This window comes from Cajanus cajan, chromosome 1 (genome assembly GCF_000230855.2).
Source record: "Cajanus cajan strain Asha chromosome 1, NIPB_CcT2T_4, whole genome shotgun sequence".
NCBI lineage: Eukaryota > Viridiplantae > Streptophyta > Magnoliopsida > Fabales > Fabaceae > Cajanus > Cajanus cajan.
In genome coordinates this window covers 39,877,894-39,890,772 of record NC_138517.1, presented here as the reverse complement: position 1 = coordinate 39,890,772, position 12,879 = coordinate 39,877,894, and the positions used below count along the sequence as shown (strand labels likewise).

Here is a 12,879-nt window from a genome sequence, read left to right as displayed (position 1 = left end):
CGTGCTCACCCCCGACATGTTATTCAAGGTCCCGATACCCACGTAACAATCTAAGGCCGTACTCACCCCTGATATAACACTATGTCGAGGTCACGTTACCCCTAACCCAGGGTCGTGCTCACCCTCGACATGTTAACCAAGGTCACGATACCCATGTAACAATCTCGGGCCGTGCTCACCCCTGGTCATAGGTGTGAAGAACCACAATCACATCACAATCCACACAATTCTTACAATTAACACTATGTCAAGGCCACGCCACAACTGACATAAGTTATACGTGTTAATTGTCTCACTCATCCCACATCATGTCAGGGTCACGCCCTCCCTGTAGCATCACTTACCCAGGGGTCGTACCATCCCTAGTCATTGATGTGAGGAACCTCAATCATAATCATATTCACATTCATCACATCTCATCTTATAGCTCAATAACATATCACATACACACCACGGATAAGTCCAACAAAATAAGGGTTTCATACACCTCAAGCAGTTCACATATAAATCATCAATTCTTATCAATTGATATAACAATAATATTCATAAATTAATATTATACTCAACAGAATTACCAATTTAATATAATTTCAACATAAACAGTAAAATTCCCAATTTTTCCAAAACCTAGCTCACAGGCACTTTTCTACAATTTCGTTCTCTCTCCCAGATCATCATTCTTACAAATTATTAGCACATTTATAATCCTCAACACATACCGAATCTAATGAGATCATCAATTTCCCAAACAGAAATCATCCAATTTTCACAACCTAACTTACAAACACTTTTCTATAATTTCGTTCTCTCTCCCAGAGCTTCATTTTTACCAATTAATCATATATCCATATTCCTAAATACATATAGAATCAAATAAGACCAATAATCATTCAAATAGAAATAATTATAAAATTACTCATAATCCTAAGGATTCTTCCTCTACCCAATTCCCTCATGTAACTCTACATATAAATAATTCCCTTTTCCCCCGTACCTGGATAAACAGCAGTTGAACTAAAACAGGGATCTCTTGGTCTCCTCCTCTAAGTGTCCCTTGGTCTTCAGAGAGAAGAAGAGGGAGAGAAGAGAAAACAGAAGATAATAGGAAGAGAGAATGAGAGATGTGTGAAAATGACAGGTGAGGGGCGCTATTTATAGGATTTCAGACTCACCTACCGGAACGGCCCGTTCCAAAAGTGGAACGCCCGTTCTGGACCCTTCAAACCTACGCAAATTTCTCAACTAGAATGGCCCGTTCTAAAACCGGAACGGCCCATTCTCAAACCCAGCAGAACAGCCCGTTCTCCCTCTAGAACGGCCCGTTCTCCAAACCAGAACGACCCGTTCTCCAATTGGAACGGCCCGTTCTCCCACTTCATTTTCTAAGCATTTTCTTATTTCGGAACGACCCGTTTCACTTTTGAAACAGCCCATTCCGGGCAACGAATTGGGCCCTTGGCCCAGGGAAAAATTGGGCTGTTACAACCATAGTACACTACTGTTAGAGGCAATTTTTGGTGATAATGTTTTGTTCGACACCATCATTGATAATTTCTACCTTTAAGCCTCCTCTTCAACCACACTACCTTCACCTTTTTCATTACCCCATGTCCTTTCTATTTTCTTTGTTTCGCCTTCCCCCCCCCCCCCCCTCTCCCCCTTTATTAAAACTCAAAATTGAAATTACTTTCCTCCTTCAACAAAAAACTTGAAAATTTGGTTTTGGTTTATGTATCATCTTTAGGGAGTATAGGAAGAACAATGGATGAAAAACATGTGTGAAATTTGTAAAATGATGGATATTCATCTTATTCTTAGGCGTTCACGATGTCGTAGCTCTCAAAGTAAAAGAAAAGGCAAAAGAGGTTGTTGGCAAGCAAGACATCGAATGGTTAAGGCGTTACTGTTCTCATAGGAAATTAAGAGGTGACGAGAGAGTGGAGTGATTGAACGATCTCAAAGGAAAGGAAGAAGTAACAGGGTAATGGAACAACTAGGGCATCAAACAATCACGACAATGTTGTTCTCGAAGAAAAGGAAGAAGTGGTAGAAGAACTAGGGTAGAAGGAGTATAGCAACCAAGATGAACATGGTAAAGAAAAAGGAAACAAAGGAAGCAAAACAATCAAAATGATGAATACAAGAAAGGATACAGTGTGGAGTGTGCATGATTACAATGAAAGGAAAAGATTTATCCAACAAATATTAATTGTGGTCTACCATAAACATTTGAAGAGTCAAACTACCGTAGAACGCATCTATTTCTCTCTCTATATATATATATAAGCAAATGTTAGGTCTTGAATTAGGGGAACAAGAAAATTGTGTATACTAAAAGAGAAAGACTATAACTAAATAATAAAAATGCAATAATATTCATCCTGCCCAAGATGAGCTTGTTACATGTGATATAAATTGAAAACATATAATGATTTTATTATCTAAGTCTTACCCTTGGCAATATTTAGATATAGTCATTAAGCCACTTGGGTTGTTTACTCATTATTTTGGGTCTTATGGTAATTGGGCCCTTAATAATATAGGTGAGCTGAGAAGGAACCTTGTCCGCAAGGTCATTAGTTAGTAACGTGGTTGGGCTGATGAAGTAGCAATCCCACATATGAATGCATTTGTCAAAAATTGGGGTGGTGGGTTTAAAGAGGTGGATGGGACATACTTTCCACATGGTTGACAACAAGTGGAGGAAGGGTCAATGCTTTTAAAAGTTGTTGACAAAGGCTCATGAAGGAGAGTTTGAATCAACGATGGGATGTGTTTATAGAATATGTGCATCTGGCCCAATATATTATTAGGCCTAAAAAAACATATTTTATAGTGATGCTTTTTTAAAATTAATAATAATATTTTTATTAAAAAAATAAAAAATATTTTTGAGAAATGTCTTGAAAAAAATAATTATACTTGTATATATTTTAGAGCTAAACCTTTTAAAGTGAATTTTTAAAAATGAAAAAAGTGACTTTTAAATTATGGAACTTTGAAAAATTATATAATAAAAAAATATTTTTTTAGAAAGGGACCTAAAGTGAAAACTTTGTTTAAAATCCTGGTTGTGGAGATGGATGCACCAAGTGAAGTGACCATAAGAGAAATGAGATATGATCAAATGAGAATTTATGTTATACAACAACAATTGTTTGATGGGATAAGAGAGAGGTTTGATACGATGGTGGTGAATGAAAACTTGAAGAAATGTTTTGTGTTTGGAGTGAATTGAGACACTATGATAAACACTCTCATTATTTTTATCATTATATGTAATATTGCATATAATTATTTTATCTTTCACTTACTTTTATATATACACATATACACTTTAAAATTTAATGTGACAACCTTTTTATGTTTGGTTTTTATTCTGCTCTAAAAACTTTTATTCGTAAAACATCTAAAGTTTGTGCTTAAATAGCTTTGTAAGCAAATGTTCCATAAGAGAGGTACAACATTAAAATTGTTAGGTTTAGAACTGTCTAATTTAAATTATTATAAACATTGTGAATCAATTTATAAGTCTTTTAAGATGAATGTTAGTAATGAATCTTTCAAGAATGTTGGTAAAATCAAATTTTAAAAAATGGCAAAGAATATCAAAATAAAAGAAAAAATATCATTGAACTTCATTAGAAAGTTACTTTATTTGATAAAAAAAAACTAATTTATTGATTAAAATGTGGTTCAATTGATCAAAAAGTTAACATGTATGATCAAAAAGTTGAGACTAAGCCCTTCGTGTGAAAGATAATTCAAAAATATTTTGTGATTAGTCTTAAGAATTCAAAAGATAATGGATTATGACTACTGACTTTGAGACATTTAAAAGAACTAAATTTATTAAAATCCCAACTTGTAAATAATCAATAATGTTCCCTATGAAATATCAAAGTACATTCTAATTAAACTTGTTATAACAAGTTTGTTCTGCAAAGAAAAGAAACATGTGAAAGGAATTTCTTCTTAAAAAAAACATTATTTTTCAACCAAAAAGTGAATTCAAAAAAATATGATTGCACAAGCATTAAAATAATGTAATCCTACACATTAAAAAAGTTACTTGTATATGTGGTGATGTATGATTTTTTTGTACCGTGTCACACGTACAAGGAATTAACATTATTAATTTCAATTTAACAGAAAGAAAAAACACATTAGATATTGTTTTTAAAAAATAAAGTTACCAAATTGAAACATTAAAATAAAATGAGAGATTAAAAAAATAATTTAACCATAAATTTTCTAGTTGTTATCTTTCCGACTGTCTATCTTATTTCTTTGTTTTATGCTCAGGTTATTTTGTTACTTGTTGAGTACGATTTGTGTACTTATTTGAGACTTGTTTGTACTTTTGTTTTGATTGTAAAGTTTAATTGGCTAACTTGTACATGTAAAATTTACCTCTCTCATATTAAGAGAATTTTTCATGTTAAAAATCTTGATACCTTTCATTACTTGCATTATAATTCCTATCATATATTTATTATTAATCTTCATTTTTTTTACAAGTTTAAGGGATTTTTTTTATTTTATTTTATTATTGTGCTAGTATTCCCATGAAAATTAACATATTATTAGATAGAATTAAGGCAAAATCTACGATAAACTCACATAACAAGTGGTTCTCTAGTGAGTCAACAATGTAATACAATATTGTTGATGACTTAGAATTTTTACTAATAACCTAAATAGCTTAATAAATACAATGTTTTCAATATTACTAATGATTTCTTTGTTTGAGATACTTATTCCCCATTGAGATTTTAAAGATACTTTTTCATTCTACATCGATAGTTACAACCCTTCCAATAAAGTTATAAATTTTGACCTCTAAAGTTTATCTTGAGTCTCCATGTTCTACCCAACACGCCATGAAGATAAAACTATAAGAGAAAAATAATATAAAAAAAATGAAAAACATGTTTCTCAAAAAAACTAACTGGGGATTTCAATTCCCCATTGAACTAGGACATAATAAACTTAGAGTGTCGTTCATCGTTTCATCCCAATTTCATAGTTGCCCTCTCATATAGGACAAGCATACTAGTGGTTTATATGGTTTTGCATAAGATGAATAGGATTTGGTATTTTATTATATTTATTTATTTAATTAATTTAATGGAAGAAGAGAAATAGGTTAGGTTGACAGTTTAGTAGGCTTTTAAGAGAAGGAATAGACATAATTAGCCTATCTGCTTCATTTTGCATTCTGAAGGACTAAGAAAGATAAGGAAAAGAAACAGAGAGCTTTGAGGAGAAGTGCTCGGAATTGCCTTAAACTGCATTAAATTCTTCTGTCGACACAATAAGGTACGAAGGAGAAAAATGAGTAATTCATGTGTGGGATTACAAGAAAGAATAGGTAGTAGGAGAAATCCCTAAATTCCTATGATTTTCCTATTTCTTTTCTAAAGTTGAAATTGACAATCCAATTAGGTTCTATATTGAATTGTAAACGTGTTTATCGAATTATTTGGTAAATTTGATGATTTGATAGATAATTGAATTCATTAGAAGGTATCTGTGGGTTAGGGTTCTTGAGAAATTGGGATATTGTTAGTGGATATGTGATTTCATGAATTAATGTTGTATGATGTATTTTTGTGTGAAAATAAGTGTTTCTGGCTGATTAAATTAGTAAAAGAATGATTGTTTGATTGATCTTGAGTTTTTAGGATGTTCTATTCGTACTCGTTTTCTGGAAAACATGTTTGGCGTCGAGATTGAGTCCTTAGCGTTTGGCTTGCATTCATACCGATGAATGTGAAGCCAAAAAGTGGTTAAGCTGAACATGATTCCCTAGCATCGGGCGCAAGAGAGACCTGGTGCTCTCTGTTGGTTCTTAGCGCGAATGAAATTATAATTTCGTCAGGCGTAAAACTATATGTGTGCTCTTTGTTGTGGCTTAAAGTCGGGCGTAACTTGGTAAAGCTTGGTGCAATTATATGAATTTGCTATATGTATTGATGTGTTTGATGATGATTGTGGGTTGTATGATGTCCATAGATGACTATTGTATGCTTAAGTATGAATGGTGTGTGTCTGGATGAATTGATGTATGAATATGGTTAGATGTGGATTATTATTAATTATGCATTGGCATAGATAGAAAGGATGAAAGGATGAAAGTATGAGATAACATGATATAAGCATTGGTGCATGTTACATACATATTTCGAAGGAGTAGATATAAGAAAATATTGTTGCAACCATCATAACATTGGACACACGATTGAAAAGTTTTGGGCACTGCACGATAAAACCAAAGACTTGATATGAGTTGACCACCTCAATTTGTTTGTCCAACAAGATAACAATTGAGGGAATATGAGCCACTAGCAAAGTCAACACAGTCAACAACCACCCTTTCAAGTCATTAATTACCTCTCATCACATTCATTAATGATGACTTCAAAGGGATGGACCCCAACTAGAATGACCCCATGGTGATCATAGTGGAGATCACCAACTAGGATGTGTAGAAATTAAACATTTATTATGAAATAGCTTTTAGATTATTAAAAAAAAACTAATAGTTGATATTACGATTCAATTATAAACACAACCCTATTAGATCATTATTATCATCGTTTTCATGACTACAAACATAATCACCATTTACTGTCACCACCATCACTATCACTACCATTGTTAATGACGATGACAACGATGACAATGGTGGTGATGGTAGTAATAATAACGAATTTAGAAAATTGCGAATTTTAAAAACTTAGGAGACTAAAATAGATTATTTAAAAATTGGGAAACCAAAATTACATATTGGATATTATAGGAGAATCAAATATGCAATTTGGCCTAAAAAATGAACAGTGAGATTAAAACTCCATAAGATCATTACTATCATCTCCAAGACTACCATCATCACCGCCACTATATATTGTTATTATCATCTACCACCACTATTGTCGTTGTTGTCAACACTACAACCATTGTTATTGTCATCATCACCATTGTTGCTACCACCATTGTTGACATCATTATCATATCGCTGCTACCATCACCATCGTCATCAATGAGCAATCAAAAGAGAATATGATAATAGATTTTTAGATTTTCCTATTGTTTATTAGACTCGTTTTTATGCAATTTTCATTAAATTTTGTGACTCTTTTTTATTCGACATTAATAATTTTCATTTAGTTAAACTTAATGAAACAAGTTTCATATATTAAATCAATCAAGAAAAAATTCAAAATTGTGTTACAAAATTGATAGCAGTCACTATTTCAAAAGAACCAAATTGACTAAATTTTTAAAATAAAATACTAAAATAAAGTTTTGTAATAATAAAAGAGCAAAATAAATTTCATAAATAGACCATGAAAATAATTTAACTCTTCATATATTGAATCTTATTTTAATATAATTAATTGTTCTAGTTAAAGAAAAATACTTAAATTAATTAATTGTTATCTCTAGAAAAGAAAAAGAAAAAAAGAAGAAAAAAAAAGCTCACACTCTCCTCAAAATATAGCTCCCACGTACATATTTTCATATTAACTATTATTTATTCAGAGAATTTGTTACAGAAATTAAACTTCTTAAGATATGACGGAATGAAGAAAATTCAACTCCTATAAATGTTCTGGTTCAACCATGCGCGACATATTCTATAATCCACTCTCTTAAATGTAACTAAGCGGAACCACACGTGAAAATTGCGTAATAGGTAACAAGTTATTAAGATTTGCATTGGTATGACAAATTCCGTTACTGGTTAAATGGAACGAAAAACAATCACTGAATCACATAGGCAGTGGGAAAACTCCGGTGCATAAGCACACATAATAAGAAAAGTTTGGACACTTTGGTTTGGTTGGGTTTCTTCCCCCAAAACGCATCGTCGTGAACCAAAACAATGGAAGGAGAATCGGAGAGTGGCAAGCGAAGGAAGGGTTGCACGTTTTGGAAAAATGACTTCCTCCCGGAGGAGTCGTTTAAGAGTTGGGGGAACTACATGAGGGCGCTGAGGGAGACGCCGTGGAGGCTGAAGGATCGGCTGGTGGCGCGGTCGAGTGAGGAGGCGGAGGTGGTGGGGATGAAGGCGCGTAGCAGCCACCAGATGAAGAAGACGCTCAACTGGTGGGACCTCACGTGGTTCGGGATCGGAGCCGTCATCGGCGCCGGAATATTCGTTCTCACCGGCGTCGAGGCCAGGGAGGTCGCCGGCCCCGCGGTCGTCTTGTCCTACGTCGTCTCTGGTATCTCTGCCTTGCTATCAGTTTTCTGTTACACCGAGTTTGCCGTTGAAATTCCCGTCGCAGGTATTGCTCCTCACTCTTTGCTTATTAACTCCATTTTCTTTATTATCAATTTTAACCATACGAAGATAAGATAAATAATATAAACATATTTTTTATCATACTTTTTTAAACAAAAAATTATTACGTAGTTCATAACCACTTCGTTGACATGCATTTGAATTTTATAATTTACAAAAGAATAATAATAATATCTAATTGCATATCATATAAAGATATATAGTGGTCAAGTATCATCTAATAATTTTTTCTTTTAAATATTTTTTCTTTAATTGATTGAAAACACTAAAATTAGTAAGTCCCACATCTACTTAATGAATATCTCTCATAAATTTATAGTTTTTAATAAATCTTAACCTATAAAAATGAGTGTATATTAAGAGAAATATATTAGATAGTATATTGTTAATACTCATGGTTCTTGTGAAAACAAACACTATTTAAAAAAAAAATTGTGTGTCAATATAATATAAAATAAAAACACTCATCATGTGCATTTGTTAATCTGAGTATTAATTTAAATAAAAATTCAACTTAACACTTACAAACCATTAAAAAAAAGGTTGAAATGAAGCTAGCTAATAAATGTGACACACTTCCAACATCAATTTAGTTGATAACATATATACAACTTAAGGATTCGTTTGATTGATGAAATATACATTTTAAGACTTTAGGCATAATTCTATGTAACACATTGATATAATAAGGTTTAATATATTAATTAAAAGTTAAAATATTAAAATTTAATTTTAATATATAAAAATAGGTTTACGATTATTCTCTATAAATTAAACTTACCAGTAGTAGTAGTATATAGTTGACTTTGTAATATATGCCATATGTGAAATAATATCATGAATTTGATAGCAACTTCACATTTTTCTTCAGGTGGGTCGTTCGCGTACTTAAGAGTGGAGCTAGGAGACTTCGTAGCCTTCATAGCCGCGGGGAACATCCTTCTAGAATACGTAGTAAGTTGCGCCGCCGTGGCACGGTCATGGACCTCCTACTTCGCCACCCTCTGCAACAGAAACCCCGACGATTTCCGCGTGGTGCTACGCAACACCAGCCCCGACTACGGCCACCTCGACCCCGTCGCCGTCGTCATCCTCGCCGTCATATGCATCCTCGCCGTCTACAGCACGAAAGGCTCCTCCGTCTTCAACTACATCGCCTCCGTCGTCCACGTCATCATCCTCGTCTTCATCGTCATCGCCGGCCTCCTCCACGCCAACCCCCAAAACTACAAACCCTTCGCCCCCTTCGGCGCCCGAGGCATGTTCCAAGCCTCCGCGGTGCTTTACTTCGCCTACGTGGGTTTCGACGCCGTCGCCACCATGGCCGAGGAGACCAAAAACCCCTCCAGGGACATTCCCATCGGCCTCGTCGCTTCCATGTTGATCACAACGGCGTCGTATTGCTTGCTCGCGGCCACGCTGTGCCTCATGCAACCGTTCAACGCCATCGACGTCAACGCGCCGTACTCGGTTGCGTTTAGCGCCGTGGGCTGGGATTGGGCCAAGTACATCGTGGCGTTGGGCGCTCTGAAGGGAATGACCACGGTGCTGTTAGTCAGCGCTGTGGGCCAGGCCCGTTACTTGACCCACATCGCGCGGACCCACATGATGCCTCCTTGGTTTGCCATCGTCGATGAGCACACCGGGACGCCGGTGAATGCTACTATTGCTATGGTCGTGGCTTCTGCCGCTATTGCTTTCTTCACCGACCTTCAGATTTTGTCTAACCTTTTGTCTATTTCCACTCTCTTTATCTTCATCCTTGTGGCGGTTGCGCTTCTCGTGCGAAGGTACTACTCTAGTGGGGTCACCACCAAGGGGAACCAAATCAAGCTCGTCTTGTTCGTTCTGTTGATCGTTCTCTCCTCGTGTGGGATTTCGTGTTTTTGGGCTCTTGATGGTTGGTGGGTTGGGTATGCTGTATTTGGGCCCCTTTGGGCTTTGGCTACCGGTGGGCTTTGGCTTCTTGTTCCAATGGTGAAGCAGCCCAAGCTTTGGGGGGTGCCGTTAGTTCCGTGGCTGCCTTCTATATCTATTTTTATTAACATTTTCCTTCTTGGGTCTATCGATAAGGATTCGTTTGTTAGGTTTGTTATTTGGACGGTGTTTCTATTGGTTTACTATGTCCTCTTCGGGTTGCATGCTTCTTATGATACGGCTAAGGAGTTTGAGATTGAGGCACAGAGTAGTAAGGAGTTGAACAAGATGGAGAATGGGGTAGTGTCTTCTACCTAGGTTTTAGCTTGTTCATATCATACATGGAACAAATGTACAAGGCTTTTGAAAAGTTAATTGTAAATTTTCTTCTTCAAAATGAATATATGAGCATGAATATGTGTGGATTCCATGGAATTCATATACAAAGGTTTTCTTGACTTTATGTTAGAATTTAGTATACGGATTGACCCGTCTGTTGATGCTCGTTTCATATAAGTTTGCAAGTTAATGGGTTAGTCGTGGGCTAACAAGTTTGTTTGTGGCTTAAAAGACTAAAATCTACTGCCTAAATTGAATGTGTTCAAATTTATGTCACGCGTTAATCCAATTTGAACCTTTGTAATAAACTAATTAAATTGTGAAATATAGTAATATTACTCCACTAAAATTAAGTAATTTCAAAGTATTCCAATGTGGTCATCAAGATAATGTAATGTTATCATACACATTTATGAAATAACATGCAACATACACTTGAGTATTCTTTTCGGTGGAATACATGTTGACATATAATAACAAAAATATTTGTTGACACTTGGTCAAGTTTTTTAAAAAATATTTGATGTAAAAAGTTTGCAGGCCAAGCCACGTGCTCACGTTTAAATACGTGTAAATCACAAGCTAAATAGTTTGGGCCAAAAAATAACCCACAAATGGACTACCAATTTTGGGACCATAGCCCGTGTGGGTTGTTTGTTAAACCAACAGCCGGAAAACTCCAATCTAAGTAGTAAACACCCAACTCTGCATATAATTATTATTTTTTGTACATTTATTTTTTCTTTAATTTATCTTATTTTCATTTTATTTTCTATCTTTTCTATTACATCGTATGTAACATTTATCACACTTTCCCTGTATTTTTTTTTGCTTTAGTTCTCTCTTTCTTCCACCCAAATCCAACCTAAAAAAGGGTGGACTATCATATTTTTATTTTATTGACTCAAGTGTTTGTTCGTTAGGAACTACAGAAATAAGAAAGAACTGAAGGGGATAGAAGGAAAACAATTAAAGAACAAATGCTTCCACCATTTGATAATCTATCGAGAAGCAAGAGAAAAAAAAAAGGTAAATCACTAAATTTGTAATCTGTCCACTTTGGATAAGGAGAGAAAGTTGTTTTAGTGAAATTAAAATATCAAGTTATCTTTACACATTTTTTATTAAGACTATTTATATTATTTTATTTACGTATTTTTTCTTCCTTCTACTTTTTACTCAATAAGAAAAAAATTTAATTTTCTTTCGTATTAAATAACCTAAAACTCATTTCATTTTTACTCATATTTCTCCCTTTTCATATTTCTTTATTTTCTTTTCATTGTTTTCTCTCCTATTATTGTTTTTAAATCAAATAATTAATAAAAGTGTGGCAAGGAAAAAATTCCACCGGCGAGTATATTCGAAAAATAATGGGTAGCAAACTGACCAAAATTCTAGAAACCTCTATCAAATACGTGGAAGGAGTGGAAATGTGGTAGGTGAAAATAAAAAGAGAAATTAGAGTAAATAGAAATAGAAGATAAGTTTTTTAAAAAAAATTATGGAGCACTGATGTTAATTTTTTTTTTTATATATACTAAAATGTTAACAAGAGAAAAAAAGAAAGATAAAGGGAAAATAAACTATTCCCGTAATACGGGGAGACTCATGGCATCAGCAAAGAACTGGGCTTCTAACACAGTCGGATGATCTTTGAGCTCCAAAAGCGTAATTTCATAATTAGGCCCCATTTTAGCAAGCATGTCTGCACAAATATTTCCTTCCCTTTAATAATGGATTAGATTAGGAGTTCATGATTTGGCCATTAATTCTTTAATATGACAAAGGAACCCGCATACTTGTGAGTATGTTGAATTGGTTGTTGACTAAGTTCAAAGCCATTTTTGAATCTGAAACCAAGAGAACAGAGAGATACCTTATATTCTAACATAATTGAAGACTATGTAAAATAGCTAACAATTCAGTTTTAAGGTTAGTAGCCATTCCAATATCTCCCTTAAATCCTCACAACCAATTACCATTAGAATTTCGAACTAAACCTCCAAAACCTGCAGGTCCTGGATTTCCAAGAGAGCTTCGGTCAACATGAGCACTTACTTGAGGACCCTCTGCTAGCACACATGAAACCCACTCGAGGACTTCACATGTTGGTGTCGCCTCCGTACAAGGTGCAAAGCTAGTTTGCATGATTGTATATAGCTCACGAATCTATCAAATTTGACTCCACGGCTTCCCACCAAGTCCGTTAAACACATGAATTTTATATAGTATTTTTTAACTAAAAAATTATCTTTCAATTATACTAGCAGAGCTGAGTCACTTCGTGTCTCTATATATATTTTATC

The 12,879-nt window shown here is 34.5% G+C and overlaps 1 protein-coding gene across 1 annotated transcript; it reads left to right on the top strand.

The window, feature by feature from the left end:
* Positions 1-7,535: 7,535 nt before the first annotated feature.
* On the top strand, positions 7,536-10,725 carry LOC109815522 (cationic amino acid transporter 1). Its single transcript, XM_020380271.3, has 2 exons — positions 7,536-8,297; positions 9,186-10,725. Exons 1-2 carry the CDS (start codon positions 7,892-7,894, stop codon positions 10,547-10,549), a joined length of 1,770 nt encoding a protein of 589 aa, XP_020235860.2. The 5' UTR covers positions 7,536-7,891; the 3' UTR covers positions 10,550-10,725.
* Positions 10,726-12,879: the final 2,154 nt, after the last annotated feature.

What these genes read in the sequence shown, in the direction of transcription:
- LOC109815522 (XM_020380271.3), top strand. Translation starts at nt 7,892, where the DNA reads ATGGAAGGAGAATCGGAGAGTGGCAAGCGAAGGAAGGGTTGCACGTTT. An exon ending in CGTTGAAATTCCCGTCGCAG is followed by an intron (nt 8,298 to 9,185) that starts GTATTGCTCCTC and finishes ATTTTTCTTCAG; the next exon opens with GTGGGTCGTTCGCGTACTTA.